Source organism: Wallemia ichthyophaga (assembly GCF_000400465.1).
Source record: "Wallemia ichthyophaga EXF-994 unplaced genomic scaffold scaffold3, whole genome shotgun sequence".
Lineage (NCBI taxonomy): Eukaryota > Fungi > Basidiomycota > Wallemiomycetes > Wallemiales > Wallemiaceae > Wallemia > Wallemia ichthyophaga.
In genome coordinates, this window is record NW_008806276.1 from 93,328 (window position 1) to 109,243 (window position 15,916).

A 15,916-nucleotide genomic window follows, 5' to 3' on the forward strand; every position below is an offset into this window, starting at 1 on the left:
AGATAGTGAAAATAAGGGGATAATCCGGCTATCATATAGTGCTTGAAGGTATGTATTAATCTTGATATTAAACCCGTATCTATCAATACTGTTTGTGCACCAAGCTAAGCTTATACCAGCAGCTGAGGGGCAATGACGCCCAGCAACATACCAAAAGAAACTAAAAGCTTCAATAATAATGCATAGAAGTACAAATAAAGTCATGGCTAAGTGTTCTAGATTAGGCGAGGTAGAACGAGTACAGAGCCAACATCCCCGCTTAGATGATAGACAATGGAGTGCAGCCTGTGACAAGTTAGAAGGGAAAAGAGTGAAAATTCTCCACTCACCAACACCAACGAGGCCGTCTGATTCCATGTCCTCGCAACAAACTGGAGTGTTCTTGCACTCGTCTGCAGTGTGTTAGATTTGAGAAGGTGATGAAACCTTTACGAACCCTCTATTGCTACGCCGATCAAAAGAGGGACTTGATCACATTGAACACCAACTTGAGATGCAATGTCGCCAGTTGAGATGAGGGCGTCGTTCTTGCCGGTGCTGGATTGAGCCTTCTTGTTAAGGTCACCTTAGCAGTGTGAGACGGTGTCAATCTACACGTCTCATACTTACAACAACTGATAGTGCCAGTGTTACATGAGCCGGTCTTGGATTCCCAGCCAGCAGAGGCGGCAGCGATGAGACCAACGGTGAAGACTGTTTGAGCGATCATTGTGTGAGATGGGAATTTGGAGATGGGGTTGTAGAGAGATTGTGTAGTGCAGCTCTTTATAGCAGAAGCATTCCTGCACTAAAGTTGTACATACACTAGCGCACTAACGGAAATGTACGCACTAATTTACGTTCGGAATGGAGTTGTGATCTTATGCGAGATGAGCTTGGAATGTCAGAGATATTGTGTAGTGAAAGTATTGTTTATTTTGTTAAATTTGCACTGGCAACGAAAGCAAGACATCGCTTGTCTTTTTCCCTGCGGTACTCCCACCTTTCTTGGAACTCGGCTCAATATGCAGTCTAGTGGAAAAAGTACAACGTAAATCTATATGCATGACTAGTGGTATATTTGCGTGCGACGAGTGAAGGTGTGCGCTTGCGTCCGGCAAGGCACGAGGCGAGGTGAGGCAAATGACATACGACAAACGAGTTGGCGAGAAACCGAGCAGCCAAGCGCTGAAAAGCATTAAAAACCCTCCTAGACTTTATCTTCCAAGGCACTCTTCTCCTAATACATCCCGCTAATCGCCCTTCTGACGCAATTTCTGGCGCAAGTCAGCAACTTCAGTCTGAAGGCTGTTTATGAATGGATTGGGTTAGTGAGGAGGCTACCGCACAAGGTAGGGCCCACCTATTAAGCTCATCGAGCATTCCGAGCGACTTATCCATCTGCATCTGCTTGAAAGCCTGTATATCATCCTCTCTATGTGCGAGCGACAAACGGAGGCTATCAATTTCCCCTGATTTCCTCTGTGCGTCGAGCTCCTTCTCCATTTGCGTGAGTTCTTCGCGCAGAACTTGGCACTCTTTCCTACTGCAGGGTTGCGTCAACGTGAATGTAACAAAAACACATATGCTCACATCTCCCCGTCCTTCTTCGCAGCGTGTGACAAACTGGTCTGTAAATCGACCACCTGCTTCTTGTACGCTTCGAGAGCCATCTTGAAGTCAAGTGCGAGTTTGTGTGCTTTCTCCGCATTGCTCTGGTGTGAGTGTGGTGTTAGAATGTCAAATGATCTCACATACACTGAAAACTCAACCCACCTTGTACAGATTCGCTGTCTCAGCATTCAGGAGGATTCGTTCGATGAAGTGGCGGTTATCACTGACGAGAGTCTTTACGCGGGCTGTGAACGCGCTCAGCGAGAAACGGTCAGAGTGGCGCTCCTTTGAGCGTTGAAGAACCTGCTTGAGAGTTTCTATATCAGGTTGCGAAAGTGTGGGAGAAGTGGAAACGATGAGAGGGTGCGATGGGGAGCGCTGTGTGATTGGCGACGGTATGGCATTCCACAGCCCCCGTACAACTAGACCTAACGTCTCCGTCGATAGCCTGTCTTCGGTCATTGCAGCGGGTATTGATGTTGATGTTGATGTCGATGTTGACGTTGACGCTGACGCACCTCTACTATGTCTTTCCTTGCCTTTGTCTTCCACTTTCGTTTTCTCGTTCTCCCGCCCCCTCAGCTCCTGTTCGTAGGAAGCATTGCTGTCCTTGTAGAAGGTCTGGCTCGCTTGCTGTCTCATTTCTAGCTGACGCTCGAGCATGGAAATGTGCTGCTTAAACTCGCTCTCCATGCCTCGCGTTGCATTCCAGTGGTGATCCATATCGCTGCTCTGGCTCTTGAGGGTGTCTTCAAGCTGCTTAGTGTGTTTCTCACCGTTTGCACACTGTTCGCGCAAGCTAGCCAATTCACCGTGGCAATGAGCTTCGGCCTTTCTAACGCGCGCCAACTCCGCGTCAATAGCCGCTGTAACCGACGAGAGTGAGTGGAGTGGGTTATGGGGGTCGTGAACGTAAGTTATGCGATGCGCGTCGAGCACACCCCCTAGCGCACCTACGCCCCCTGTTAGCGTATCTCGTGTTGACACAACTGCGCTAAATTCATCCAAACTGCTTTGTAGACGGCTTTGGAGAGTGTGCGTGTGGTCCGTTTTCTCGATCACTGTGGCGTGCGATCGCTCAAGTTGCTGCCGTAGTGCCGCATTGGCATGTCTTTCCTCAGCCAGTTGAGCTTGGAGGTGGGATATTTGCGTGTGTGGATGCATGTCACTCTCACTCTCCACATCCTCACCTTGATTCTCACCCACACTCTCAAACCGACTTGCGCGGTCATTGTTGGCGTGAAAATGGCTGCTGTGGGGGATAGGCGAGGTGTTTTGTTTCTGTAGAAGCTGCTTAGACTGGATGAAGCGTGCTAGAACGCCGGCCTGGTGGTGGAGGAGCTGACTCTGGAGGTGAAGGAGTCTAGAGCGATGTCTACTGAGTACCTTCTCCAAGTTGTCTACTTTTTGGGAGGATTGGGTGAGCTGAGCCGTGTGCTGTGCAGTGTTTAGACCCCCGCTGCCTAGGCTCGAGCTTAACGCCTGTAACGCACTCATTACGCTACTCTCCGTCTGCAGCCGCTGTGAGTATAGTTGCGCCTTGTGCGCGACGTGTGCATGCTCCATTTTGACCCACTCCAATTCGTCGTCGTCGAGTGCGTCGTAGTTGGAAGCATCAATCACACTCTGTGTCGCTTGCAGGATTTTATGGTAGCCAGCCAGTATATCCCGCTTCGCTGTGCTCCTGGGGCTGGAGTTGGTTTGAAGGAACGAGGGTGGTGAGCTGGGCGGTGTGGAGATAGCGGAGAATTCCCCATAGCCGATAGCGGCATCGTTGTCGTAATTGCTGCAATTGTTGCCGTTACCGGCAGAACTCGATGAGCTCATCTCCGCACTGCGAGGTGTTGGTGGTTAAGGTTCAAGGGGCTGAAGCAGAGGTGATGTCAGTAACGCGAACGCGGCCACTAGCAAGCACAACAAGCCTATAGACAGTCTCACAAAGCTTGTCCAGCCGCGCTACTGTAGAATATATCGAAATGAAAATTTTGTAAGAAATGTCAAAAACTACAACGGCAACTCCACCATAGCCCGTCTGACGCTCTTGACGGGTGGGAATGGGTGTGGTTTGTTTGCTAAGAAATCGCTCAGCACAACTTTCTGCTGCTGGTGTGCGATGTAGCCCTTCATGTATCCCTTGAAGATCATCCCTGCGAGCAAACACTCGACTTCTGCAGTCTCAATGTACACGCCCGAGACACTGAGCGCGATTCTGAACAAGGCTATATCGATAATTTTAGCTTTCTTGTTGAGAAGCCACACCTTCTTGAATAGACCGCGCAGGCACACCTCGCGCACCCTCTCGACTACGCCATAGGTACCACTTTCCACTAATCTCCGCTCGCCGTGCACCAGAGCCTCATCGAACTGCTTCACGTTGCCCGTCTGCAGCGCGTTGACGAAGGGATGGTAGAGTGTGTGCAGGGCGGGGAAGGTACCGAGAAGGTGGGGGGACGGGAGGTCACCCTGCATGAGGCGTAAGGGGATGAGGTGAGTAAGGATGAGTCTGTGTGTGATGTGTGAGTGTGTATATCGCTGAAAAAACCCACACACACTCTTGATTCCTGTGGTATTTCACAGGCGTTCTCTCCAACGCATATGTCAAATCCTCGTTACCCTATAGCCACGTAAGACGGGTAAAACCACCTGAGAACTACCCACCTTATCGAATTTGTCGTCGAGGAAAGCCAAGACACCTGTGTAGTATTTGAAAGTGACTTGGTGGGCTTTAGGGTAAGTGTGGAGCGGCATGAGGTCCTTCATTGCAGCCACAGCTCTGAGGATGTTCTTGCAGAGTGACAGAGCGTTTATTTCAAAGTAAGTTTTGAATACGAGGCCAATGACGTAGTATACACCCCACCGCTTGGATTCACGCCCAGCGGATTTATGCTGTATGCACGCAGTGAAAGCCTTGTTGAGGAAGCGAGCACATTCGTCTAGGGCATATGGCTTCCGGTGGGTCTGTGTGCATTCCTCGTCTGCCCTCCTCGCGAGCGTGCGCAGATCCCTGCTGATGGTGTAGAGACACTTGAGGTCGAAGCTGCTACCGTGGGGCTGGAAGAAGCGGATAAACTCCTGCGCGAGTGTGTGCTGGTGCTGGAACGCGAGTGTGTGGTGTTGGTTGTAGCGTGCATGCACAGCGAAAGCGTGGTACACGCACATGGCGTCGAATGGGCTGCGCTGGGTGCGTGTGAGCGTCTCGCGCATCCTCCCGTCCAGTCGATCAACCGCGTTGGCCAGATACGCCCGATTCGGGAGATCGACGGCGGAGAAGAGATGGGCGAGTGAGTCTGCGTCGCTGCGCCGTCTGCTTTCCTTGACAGCTTCCTGGAAATTAATAATTTCTGTGCTCATGGTCGTTCGAGAGGGAGTACACCGCAACCACCACGAGCAGCTACAGCGAGCAGGATGAACACACAGCTGCCATACGCCGTGCAGTTCCAATCGCGGGGAATATCAGTGGGTGGTTAGCGTGTAGTATCCGCAGAGCACCGCTCACCTGCGTGTTTGCAGACACCGGACTTTAAGGCGTGGGGAGGAGCCAGTGCGCGAGCGCACAAGGACCGCGTAAACAGCGTGAGCTGGAGTGTCGATGGACGACGCTTGGGCAGTGTGTCGGCCGACAAAACGCTACGAATCTGGCCCGAGAAGGCACTCGACAGTGTGCGCCCGGATGCCAAACTAGCCAGTGCGATGGTAGGGCACAGCGACAAGGTGACGCAACTCGCATGGCACCCGCTCGATTCGAACCTCCTTTCGACCGTTTCGCTCGACCGCACGCTGCGGTGCTGGGACATACGCGCGCGCGCACCCACACACACCCTCCAGCTGCCCGCACCAGCTTATAACGTCGCCTACCACCCTTCTGGGAATACAGTGGCGGCGGGCGCCGAAACGGTGGATTTCTTCGACCTCGCTAGCTCAGCTGCCCCGATGCAGACACTGGAGAGACACTCGGACAATCAACGGATCAATCACGATTTCAAGTGGTCGGCGGATGGCCAGCTCTTCGCTGTCTGTTGCGGTGATGGTACCTTTCATACACACCTCTACCCGTCTTTTGAACCTGAATACACATGCCAAGCGCACACATCGGACGCTACAACGCTCGAGTTCACCCGCGATCGTCGTCATTTGCTCACGGGCGGGGGGGATGCAGTGGTGCACGTATGGGATGTGGACGAGTGGGTTTCTAGAGGCACGATCAACAATCTAGACGGACTCGTGCGGTCGATCAGCGCGAACAGCAATTCCGAGTGCGTGGCTATAGGGACAGACGACAGGAACGTGGTTATTGCGAGTATACACACGGGCGAGGTGCTGCACTCCTTCAACACTGCCGCCAAGAGCAAGGCGGTGGCATGGCATCCGAATAAGTTCCTGCTGGCTTACGCGAGCGAGGATATCAGCAGGGAGGAACACTCCCGCGATCCTGGTCTTACCAACATATCCTCGTCTGTACGTGTGTGGGGAAAGGGCGTAGGCAGGCCGGGTGTTTGAGGTTGTGAAAATTTGCGTCTGCGCAGCTATTGTAGGATGGATAAACAATGTACTTGTATAGCTGAGGTGTATGTGTGTGCTGTGTAAACCACAAAAGGCGTGATAACAAGTTTGTATTCGCGGTATAACACCTTTCACCCGCACAACCATGGACAATGCGCTGCTTTCACAAATCCAAGGCGGGAAAAAGCTGAAGAAGTCGCAGACGAATGACAGATCAGGGCCATCGGTGGGCGGGGGAGTGGTCGGTGAGGGAGGCGGCGGTGGTGGCAGTGGTGGCAGTGGCAGCGGCAGCACCAACACCACCACCAAACAAGCAAACCCCGCAGACACATCAACGGCCCCGCAACTCGGTGGGATATTCGCAGGCGTTGGAATGCCCAAGCTGCGTCCAGCGGGTGGAAAGGGCGTTGCAGGAATAAGTGAGTCTGGCGCAGTGCTTGGGTATTTCTAACGCGACTACATAGACAAAGCAAGCCTAGCTAAGCCACCGTCGATACCCAAGGCACCAGCAGCCACAACACCAGCAACACCACCAGCACCACCAAACAGAGGTATGCCACCGAGACCACCAGCAGCCCCGCCGGCTAGGGCTACACCACCACCACCACCTCCAGCACCAGCTCGAGGTATTCCCGCAGCCCCGCCAGTACCTGCGCCCATGCCAACGCCCACAACACAAACAACCTCTCGGCCCCCTCCGCCAGTCCCACCAGTTAATCCAGCTGGTGCAGCTGGTAAGAAGCCACCTCCACCAAAACCCAAACCAAAGCCTGGTGCGGGTGCGAGTGGGAGTATGGCAGCAGCAGCAGCGGCGGTGGCTGCAGTGACACCTCAATTACCAGCAACTCAATTACCAGCAACTCAAGCACCAGCAACTCAAGCACCTTCTCAACCACCACGCGTACTACCACCAGGACCAGCAACAGCAACAGCAACAGCAACAGCAACAGCACCAGCACCAGCACCACGTTCAATACCCCAACCACCTCAACCACCTAATAGACCATCACCACCTCCAGCCCCACAGCGAAAAGCACCGCCAAGTCTACCATCGAGAGGTGCAAATTTGGTTTCGAAACCACCACCACCACCGGCTAGAGGGGGAGAAAGAGGTGGACTGGGAATTGGCAGTGGGATTAGTAATAACAATAACAGACAACCACCACCGCCACCACCACCCAGACCAACAACCAGCTCATCGATTCGGTGAGTAGAGAAGGCGTATTTTAAACGGGCAAACTGATATATGTTCAGGGCACCACCACCACCACCACCGGCAAGAGGCGGATTTAATTCCAATGTGAATGTCAACAATGGGAAATCTGGAACACCTGGAACACTTGGAACACCTGGGAAACCTGGAAAATTCGGAAAATCACGAATAGTAGCAGCTGAACCAAAGGAGGGTATCGGTGCTGTTTCCATACCCAATCAAACACTTGAACCACCACCACCTCTACGATCAGCCACAATACGCAACGTGAATAAGCCAGAAGGAACACAAGAGATTAGTGATAGCAAAACACCACCAGATAGCCTCGGTGAATACTCGTTTACAAGTTATTTGGATATACCACCACCCCGGGAGTATTTAAAGACATCATTGACGTATCCGAGTGGCAGAAACAAGGCAACCAACTTTGATTTAAGGCAGTTGGAATGAACAAAAATATAAATCTAAAATACATTTTTATTTTTTATATTTCCATTGACACGTACACGTATCTCCAACGCATTCTTGAACCCACACAGTCATCGACAGCACACAATGAAATTGAAAATATCAGTCGTAGCAGGATTATTAGCGGTATTTGCAGGCGTTGCAGGTGCCACAGATGGAAACAGCAACGTACTCCAACTCACAAAAGACAACTTTGATCATGTTGTCAAGCCTGCTGATCTCATGCTTGTCGAGTTCTATGCTCCATGGTGTGGCCATTGCAAGGCTCTTGCTCCACAATACGAGGAGGCAGCTGGTCAACTCAAATCCAAGGATATCAGCCTCGCAAAGGTTGATTGCGTTGAGGAGGCTCAAGTCTGCTCTGAGAACGATGTAGGCGGCTATCCAACACTCAAAGTATTCAGAAAAGGTCTTGCATCGCCTTACGGTGGAACTAGAAAGTCTGAAGGTATCGTCAGCTACATGACTAAACAATCACTTCCACCTGTTTCTCAAGTTACCCCTTCAAACCACGACGATTTTAAACAATCCGATAAAGTCGTCATCATGGCTTACAACCTCAAACCAAACACTGACTTATACAAGACATTCCACTCCACCGCCACTAACCTTCGCGATAACTACCTCTTTGGTGAATCTGATGACTCATCTGTTGCAAAGTCAGCTGGTGTCTCTGGTCCTTCCATCGTCATTTACAAGTCCTTCGATGAAGGTCGTAATGACGTAAACACTAAATCTTTAGATGAAAACTCCCTCACCGAAACTATTAACATCAACTCTATTCCCCTCATTGATGAAATTGGCCCTGAAAACTTCTCCCGCTACGCTACCTCTGGTCTCCCTCTCGCTTACATCTTCGAGAACCCTGAAGACCCTAAGTTAGCTCAGCACGTTGATGAGTTAAAGCCAATTGCAGAGGAATACAAGGGCAAAATTAGCTTCGTCTGGATTGACGGTGTCAAGTTTGTTGAGCACGGAAAGGCCCTCAACCTTATCAAGGACGAATGGCCTGGCTTCGTCATCCAAGATCTCCAGGCCGGTCACAAATATCCTATGGACATCACCAAACCCGTCTCTAAGAAGAATGTCGCTCAATTCGTCAAGGACTTTTCCAACGGCAAGGTAGAACCTTCCGTTAAATCAGAAGCCATCCCAGCTGAACAAACTGACTCAGCCATCACCCTTGTCGCTGATCAATTCGATGAAATTGTCTACAACAACGAAAAAGACGTCTTTGTTGAGTTCTATGCCCCTTGGTGTGGTCACTGCAAGCGTCTCGCGCCTGAGTGGGAGGCACTTGCGCAGAGCTACGAGAATGACTCCTCTCTCACCATCGCCAAAATGGACGCCACTGCTAACGACATCCCTCCCTCAACTAAATTCTCCATCTCCTCCTTCCCTACTCTCAAACTCCAGCCTGCTGGCACTAAAGAATGGATCGATTACGAAGGTGATAGATCTCCTGAATCCCTCCGCGAATTCATCAAAGATAACAGAGGTACTAAGTCAGCAACCGATGGTGACAAAGAGGCCCCTCACAATGAACACAAGAAGGACGAGCTCTAGCCGCACCACGTTGTACTTTAGATTAACTATTCATTATTCCCTTGATTTGATTTTATGAGCGTAAACGTGCTACATTTGGTGTGTATCTAGGTAGTAGTTAGCAAAAGTTTGTCTCTCTTTTCAAGTCACTTATGATAGCTGAAAAGAAACAAGGTAGCGTATAATATATCATTAATAACCTAGTTAGTCTTGAACTCGTCAATCTTGCAATTGTGACATCATCTTGCGACAGATAACCTATGTTTCACTTTTCCGTCAGTAGTGTACCTGCTTCATCATCTGCTGGTGTACTATTACCTTTAAACAAAACTTTGGGTCCTAACAAATTAAGGTCCTGGTTCACGTTGAGATAGACATTAGCGATTATCCCCCCAATTGATATACCCATAAAACGACAAAGAGAAAACGACATGAGATATCAAAGATTATTGAAGCTCATAGAGATATCTTTGCTTGGCTTCTTAAACCTCTGGGCTTAAAGTTCCATGCGTCAGTATCTCATCTCTTAGAGCTGCAGAGCGAGTCATTAAAGGGATTTTGGCTACTTGCAACATTTACATCCGACTTTGCGACTCGGAATGATTGCGTTTATGAGCCGCCTCTGCCTTTCACATCGACGCATCTCTTGAGTTCCGAGATCTGACCAGACAGCGTTGCTCAATTTCTAAGCTTTCTAGGTTTACACAAAGATGGCTGCCTGTGTTATGATTTTAGCTCGTACTTGGGATAGATGCACGCGTCAATGAAGATAAAAGGTTCACGGCGAAGGAAATCAGGTTCCTGGCCACCAAGCTTGAGTAGCTTTCAGGAAACCTCAATTTACTGTAAGTAGCCTGCTGTCTCAGATGTGCCACTTTTTGACAACTCACAGGGAAATTATCGAGGCTACGCAATGAAGACGAGAGAAAACTCGAGCAAATGGGATCGCGAAGAACAGCGCAACTAGGCCATCTAATTAAATTAGCAAAATGATTCTATATACATACTTGATTAGCTGAATTTCTTTCAAATGTTTTACAGTTTGTTTTTCATCTACAGTACACGATACTAATGTTTTTTTTCTTGAAGTTGCAGCTGTGTACTTTTGAAAAGGTGTTGTTTAATAAGTTTCTGACGATGCTCTTCGAAATCGTAGTCAATGCGCTTGAACCTTTTTTTTTATGCTAGTGAACACCACCATTGTCGCATCTACTAATCTCAATCCCACCCGCACTCTAACTCCAGAACAAGGAATTGATTGACAGATATCTAAAGATTGTCTGATTATATGGCTGGCGAGGGATATAGCAGATGTACTCCACAGTCGTTGTGAGATCTTACTACTAAAATGTGTGATTTTCGGTAACAGAACTACTCGAGATCTCCCTTTGTAAACATCAATTTAATAGGCTGAAAACTCTTTAGAGCGGCCAACGCAGTCTCCGCAAAAAGCAAAAGTGAGACATATAAATTATCGTAAAAAGAATACAAATTGAAAAGCGACGATAGCGCCTATCTAGTAAGCCAATGTAGAGTTGTCTCTGCGCCAGTAACGGTGACCAGCTATAGCTTGCGCGTAAGCACCTGCGAAAGTGGCGGCGTCGTAAGCACCGTGTGTTAATTTCTCAAGCAAACCAGTGTCTTGGTTTGTGAGGTTAGGCGCGACGACAACGCCATCTTGTACTGAGAAGCTCTTGCTATCTTCGATCTTGTTCGTGATTGGGATGAGCTTGGATGCCCATTCAGCGCTGCTGCCTACAACAGCCAGCGGCTTGTAGTGTGCATAAGCTTCAATGCACCAGTGCTTTGGTCTGCCCATTTGCAAAGTCTTCTGGTATGTATCGTTGCCGTCTAAGAAAATCAAGCTGTCGAAGTATGTTGATCTGGCTAACTCAAATGTGAATTGAGTGTCGAGCTGCTCGCCGTTCTTGCCATAAGTTGGTCCCTTTCTTGTTCCGATCACTGCTACAATATTACCTAAAGAAGAAAAGGCTTTCTGAACAGCGACTGCTTGTTGATAGTCGAAGCCATCTGGTGCAATCATCGCAATCAATCTTCCCTCAGCCTTGAATGTGTTGTTCTTGGAGAGCATACTGATTGGATTGGAGCCGTCAGTCTTTCTGCCATGGTTCTTCTTTACTGGCTGACCGACGTCAATGCCGAAGTTGCTGGCGATACTCTTGGCGAGGTCATAATCAATGTGCTTGAAACGCTCCATCATACGCTCTTGAACACCTCTGTCATCACATCTACCAATTTCGAAAGCTGCCGTGTTAACGTAGTTGTTCTTTTCGACGTCAGATAATGAATTGTAGTGGAGAGTGGCTTGATCATAATATTCGAAGAACTTAGGGCCCAGATTTCTCTCACGTACACCTCCAACCTTGTATGGTGGATGGTGGAGACCACCCTGAGCAACAGATGCCGGACCAGGGTTGTTGTTGAATCTGTTAGGATAGTAGTTTGGTCCACTAGGGATAACTTTGCTTGATGAACCGTCTCTGAGAGTGTTCATAAATGGACACGCCTGAGGAATTGGCTGATTGATCGGTATTTGGGAAAAGTTAATGCCACCAAGTCTAGAAATCTGTGTGTCGAAGTAACTGAAGTTACGGACTTGAAGCATTGGGTCATCCGAGTAATCCTGTTAAGTGTCAACATTTTTCAGGAAATGTCTTCCAAAACCTACGATGCCTGGTACAATGTTGTTGGTACAGAAAGCCACTTGTTCGTTCTCCGCAAACTGATCTGTGACTGTTCTGTTCAACGTCATTGTTCCTACCCATTTAATTGGCACTTCCTCTTCAGGGATTATTTTTGTGCAGTCAAGCAAGTCAAATGAGAATTTGTCTTCGTCCTCCTCAGGAACGAGCTGTACACCAAACTCGTACTTGGGGTAGATGCCCGCGTCAATGAACATATAGAGATCGCGGCGGAGGAAATCAGGGTCCTGGCCGCCGAGCTTGAGAGCCTCATCCCAGCACAATGAGTGGTGTCCAAGATGAGGCTTCCAGTGGAACTTTACGAAAGTGCGCTTGCCTTCCTTATTGACAAAGACAAAGGTGTTTACACCAAATCCTTGAATCATACGGTAAGAGCGGGGAATCGTCGCATCGGATAACGCCCAGGAAGCCATGTGCTGATATTGTGTGAGTATATCTCGATAAAATCTTCTTAACTCACAGTAGACTCTTCGCTGAGGGAAATAAAGTCCCAAAAGTTGTCATGTGCCGTCTGTGCTTGCGGAATGCCAGTACGAGGTTCAGGTTTAGCAGCGTGGATTAGGTCAGGAAACTTCATACCATCTTGTACCTGTTGGTTTGTAAGTAAACAATCTCAAAACGTGGTTTAAACTTCCGAAAAACGGTGCAAGTGAGTTACCGACAACATCCCAATTTCCTTCTTCTGTGTAAAAGCGGCTCGCGAAACCTCTTACTTCCCTTGCTGTCTCAGCTGCACCGGAGCTTCCGAGAACGGTTGAAAAGCGCACGAACATAGGAGTTTCACTTTCTGTGTCATTAAGGACCTTAGCGTGCGTAACATCTTCCAAGCTGGTGTGCAATTTGAAGAATCCATGTGCAGCGTCACCGCGGGCATGAACGACACGCTCTGAGATGACGTCAGTCAGAAAAACCAAATGCTCGGAACGCACCTGGGATTCTCTCGTGGTCAAAGTGCGAGACCTTATCGCGCATGATAGGATCGCTGAGAAGGTAAGGGCCTCTGCGGCCGGCCTTCATGCCGACTTCAACATTATCAGCCTTGGCGCCGAAGGTGGTGCGGTGGAAGGCATCTCCCTCCGTAGGGATGTCCCTGGTGGCGGTGGCGAGTTGCTCGGCCTTCGAGTTTGCGTTGACGGGTTTGTCGGAATCGTATACGGACCTGCAGGAAAGTTATTAGATAGGGCGATACGTTTGCACATTACCCACATTATTATTCGTAGTTGGAGAAGAAGTCATGACAAATCGGCGAAATTTATTGGTGCAAGAAATCATGACGTCAACTGGGTGCGATGAGTGATCAGCAAGTCGCTTTGAGGGGCGTGGAGGTGGAAAGCGTATACAGCATGTCTAGCGTGCTCAGTAAGTCGCAGTCTTGCACGCCACTCGCATCTGTGGCAATCCGTTCGCTGGAACATTTAGCCGGTTTATCCAGATTAACCAATTTCAGGCAGAACAGAAAATCAGCCAGATTTTTATCGATATGTGCTTGTTTGCTCTACGCACTACATTAATAGGTGCAAACAGACCTAGCATCTCCTCTCACAAAACAAATGGAGAATTTTCTCATGGTAATGAACGTCAGATTGTACTCTAAGTGATGTGAGAGGTTTGGGTGGTGAATGGATTGCGGGCTTTTTTGGCCTTAGTCACTATGCCACGCAAATCTCCAATCTGAAGCTACCCGCTCGCCCAAACGTTTAGCCAGTTTAACCAGATTACCCAGATTCAGGCAGATCAGAAAAACAGCGAGATTTATAAGCATTCTTGATTACTAAAATCGTATAGCACATTAAAATAACGCAAGTAGCCCTGATATCTCTTCACATCAAGTACGCGCAATTTTTTCATACAGCTGTAAATATCAAATTACACGTCTATTTAGCCTACTTTAGCTTTCTTAGTGTGAGTAATGTCTGTGCGATCCTGCAAATGCTCCTGCGAGCGCTTATCTCCTACATTCTTGCGCTCGTCTCCTGTATTTTCGTGCTTGTCTTCCACTTTTTCATCTTTCTCCCCTTGCTTCTCAATCTTGTCACCCCTTGCCGGCCTTGCCAATGGACCCCAGTTCGCCGGGTTGGCCTGATACCGTCTGATTTTCTCCTTGGAGTTGAACAGATCGACGACTTTCTGGTTATGGGTGAGATCAGCGTCGATGCTGTGAGTGTATCAGAGCAGATCACGCGCAAAAGCTCACCCTACCGCGGCTCCTTGGTGAGCAAGTGTCTTGTAGGCGAGCCCTCCTTGACGTTTTCCAGCTTGACGGGATGGGACAGCATCCACTTGCGCATCATGTCATGCACGGCGCTAACAGGTGCATCTGTCTTGATGGACCCGGGGAGGGCGTGCGAGCGTGAGACGGCGTACCCCGCGTTAACGAGGCCGGACCTGTAAGGGGGTGAGACAATCAGTCCTTTCTAGCAAACCAAAATGTACCCAACAGTCACCATAGAGGGCGCCGTCAGCTTCATAGCGCTCGCGACGCTGTCTGTGGTGAAGTAGAACGGCTCGTCGAGCTCGTCGTGCGCTGTGCTCACCATCCCCTTCATACGCGTAGCCGTACCGTAGGTGCCCTCCTGCGCCTGCGTGACGTGCTGCAAGAGGCGCTGCGTAAAGGCTTTGTTGTGCAGCTTGTCGATCCACATGGGGCCGTTAGTGTGACAGTGCGCGTGACACTCGCTGCATCGCCCACTCGCATCCACACCCGAGCCTACACCCACGCTCTGCGCTGCCTGGAACTTGCTCGAGACATTTCCCTTCCCGCTCACTTTCTCCACTACCCTCCCAAAAGGCTGGATGGTGTGCGCGCGGCAGAAAGAGCAAACATGCACACTCCCCGTTTTACTAAACGCCTTTTTGGTCTCGGCAGAGCCGTCGTGGATGCGCACCCACATGCGCACATAAAAGTCGATGGAGAGCGACATCATGGGCTCGATGTAGCGCCCGTACCGCGATGCCGACTGGGAGATGGAGTTGAGGATGAGACGGAGTGCCTGCGAGTGTGTGAGTGTGAGTTTGAGTGAGCATCCCACCACCATGCGCCTCACTCACCGCCTCGTGGGTGTACTCGGCGCGTACAGGCGTGCCGCCGTAGTTGGAGAAACACTTCTCCGGGTAGTTGGTGCCGGCCATGACGGCAGTGTCGGTGCAGGTGATGCAGAGAAGACCCCCACTGCTAAGCGACTGCACAGCTGCATCAATGAACGGGGCTGCTGTACCGTATGGATCCAGGTCAATGACGTCGAATTGCGCCTTGCTGCGGTGCTGGTACATGAGCGCACTCGCATCGCCTTCCGTCACGTTTACCCGCCCTTGTAGCTGGTTGTACGCGACGTTTTGGCGGATGGCAGCGACGGCGTCGGGAGAAAAGTCGTTAGCGTAGATGCGGTTGGCGTTGGGGATCTCTTTGGCGTATCGGATGGCTCGCAAGCCGGTAGCTGAGAGAGCGTCGAGAATGCTGAAATTGTGCACCCAGTCTGGGTTTTCGATAGGCTCTCTCCGCTTTCCGGTGCTGTTACCGGTACTGTTACGGTTGCTGTTCTTCTCCAGCCTCTGCTTGAACTTGGCAGACTTCTCGTCGCGAACGATCTCGGACCAAACTTTGATAGCGGCTACAGACAGGTCCCTATTAAACTCCTGTATGGGATTAATGAATGCCTTGTTGTCGCTCTTCTCGGTAATTGGGATCAGTATTTGGGCTGTATTTTCGCTTGTGAGTTTGTGATTTTCAGGAAGAGCGGGTTGAGTGGGAGTTGTGGACATTATACGGGCTTTACTGATAGACCTATTTACACAGCAGCTGCTCCTACTCAGCATGCACTACTTGGTAGCGAGAAGACAACGAGGACACGATAGAAACTAAAAAAATCAACAAATC

General features: G+C 49.8%; 8 protein-coding genes across 8 annotated transcripts; 3 read left to right on the forward strand and 5 right to left on the reverse strand.

Moving 5' to 3' along the window:
* Positions 1-259: 259 nt before the first annotated feature.
* J056_003008 (Fruiting body protein SC1) lies at positions 260-709 on the reverse strand (the record flags this gene model as incomplete). The annotated part of the gene is made up of 4 exons (XM_009268312.1): positions 260-285; positions 330-392; positions 437-565; positions 610-709. The coding sequence occupies 4 exons, from the start codon at positions 707-709 to the stop codon at positions 260-262; spliced, it is 318 nt and encodes a 105-aa protein (XP_009266587.1).
* A 523-nt stretch (positions 710-1,232) lies between these two features.
* Positions 1,233-3,420, reverse strand: J056_003009 (uncharacterized protein; the record flags this gene model as incomplete). Its single annotated transcript, XM_009268313.1, has 4 exons — positions 1,233-1,287; positions 1,343-1,525; positions 1,573-1,694; positions 1,756-3,420. 4 exons carry the CDS (start codon positions 3,418-3,420, stop codon positions 1,233-1,235), a joined length of 2,025 nt encoding a protein of 674 aa, XP_009266588.1.
* Positions 3,421-3,597: 177 nt separating this feature from the next.
* Positions 3,598-4,944, reverse strand: J056_003010 (Protein CSN12-like protein; the record flags this gene model as incomplete). The annotated part of the gene is made up of 3 exons (XM_009268314.1): positions 3,598-4,096; positions 4,146-4,207; positions 4,252-4,944. The coding sequence occupies 3 exons, from the start codon at positions 4,942-4,944 to the stop codon at positions 3,598-3,600; spliced, it is 1,254 nt and encodes a 417-aa protein (XP_009266589.1).
* A 54-nt stretch (positions 4,945-4,998) lies between these two features.
* Positions 4,999-6,090, forward strand: J056_003011 (THO complex subunit 3; the record flags this gene model as incomplete). Its single annotated transcript, XM_009268315.1, has 2 exons — positions 4,999-5,049; positions 5,104-6,090. 2 exons carry the CDS (start codon positions 4,999-5,001, stop codon positions 6,088-6,090), a joined length of 1,038 nt encoding a protein of 345 aa, XP_009266590.1.
* Positions 6,091-6,238: 148 nt separating this feature from the next.
* J056_003012 (WAS/WASL-interacting protein family member 3) lies at positions 6,239-7,756 on the forward strand (the record flags this gene model as incomplete). The annotated part of the gene is made up of 3 exons (XM_009268316.1): positions 6,239-6,512; positions 6,558-7,299; positions 7,348-7,756. 3 exons carry the CDS (start codon positions 6,239-6,241, stop codon positions 7,754-7,756), a joined length of 1,425 nt encoding a protein of 474 aa, XP_009266591.1.
* Positions 7,757-7,861: 105 nt separating this feature from the next.
* Positions 7,862-9,340, forward strand: J056_003013 (Protein disulfide-isomerase; the record flags this gene model as incomplete). The annotated part of the gene is made up of 1 exon (XM_009268317.1): positions 7,862-9,340. One exon carries the CDS (start codon positions 7,862-7,864, stop codon positions 9,338-9,340), a length of 1,479 nt encoding a protein of 492 aa, XP_009266592.1.
* Positions 9,341-10,835: 1,495 nt separating this feature from the next.
* Positions 10,836-13,609, reverse strand: J056_003014 (Catalase-1; the record flags this gene model as incomplete). Its single annotated transcript, XM_009268318.1, has 6 exons — positions 10,836-11,963; positions 12,009-12,458; positions 12,503-12,631; positions 12,705-12,928; positions 12,972-13,201; positions 13,569-13,609. The coding sequence occupies 6 exons, from the start codon at positions 13,607-13,609 to the stop codon at positions 10,836-10,838; spliced, it is 2,202 nt and encodes a 733-aa protein (XP_009266593.1).
* Positions 13,610-13,920: 311 nt separating this feature from the next.
* On the reverse strand, positions 13,921-15,801 carry J056_003015 (tRNA (guanine(26)-N(2))-dimethyltransferase; the record flags this gene model as incomplete). The annotated part of the gene is made up of 4 exons (XM_009268319.1): positions 13,921-14,197; positions 14,242-14,427; positions 14,476-15,032; positions 15,091-15,801. 4 exons carry the CDS (start codon positions 15,799-15,801, stop codon positions 13,921-13,923), a joined length of 1,731 nt encoding a protein of 576 aa, XP_009266594.1.
* Between the last annotated feature and the right edge of the window lie 115 nt (positions 15,802-15,916).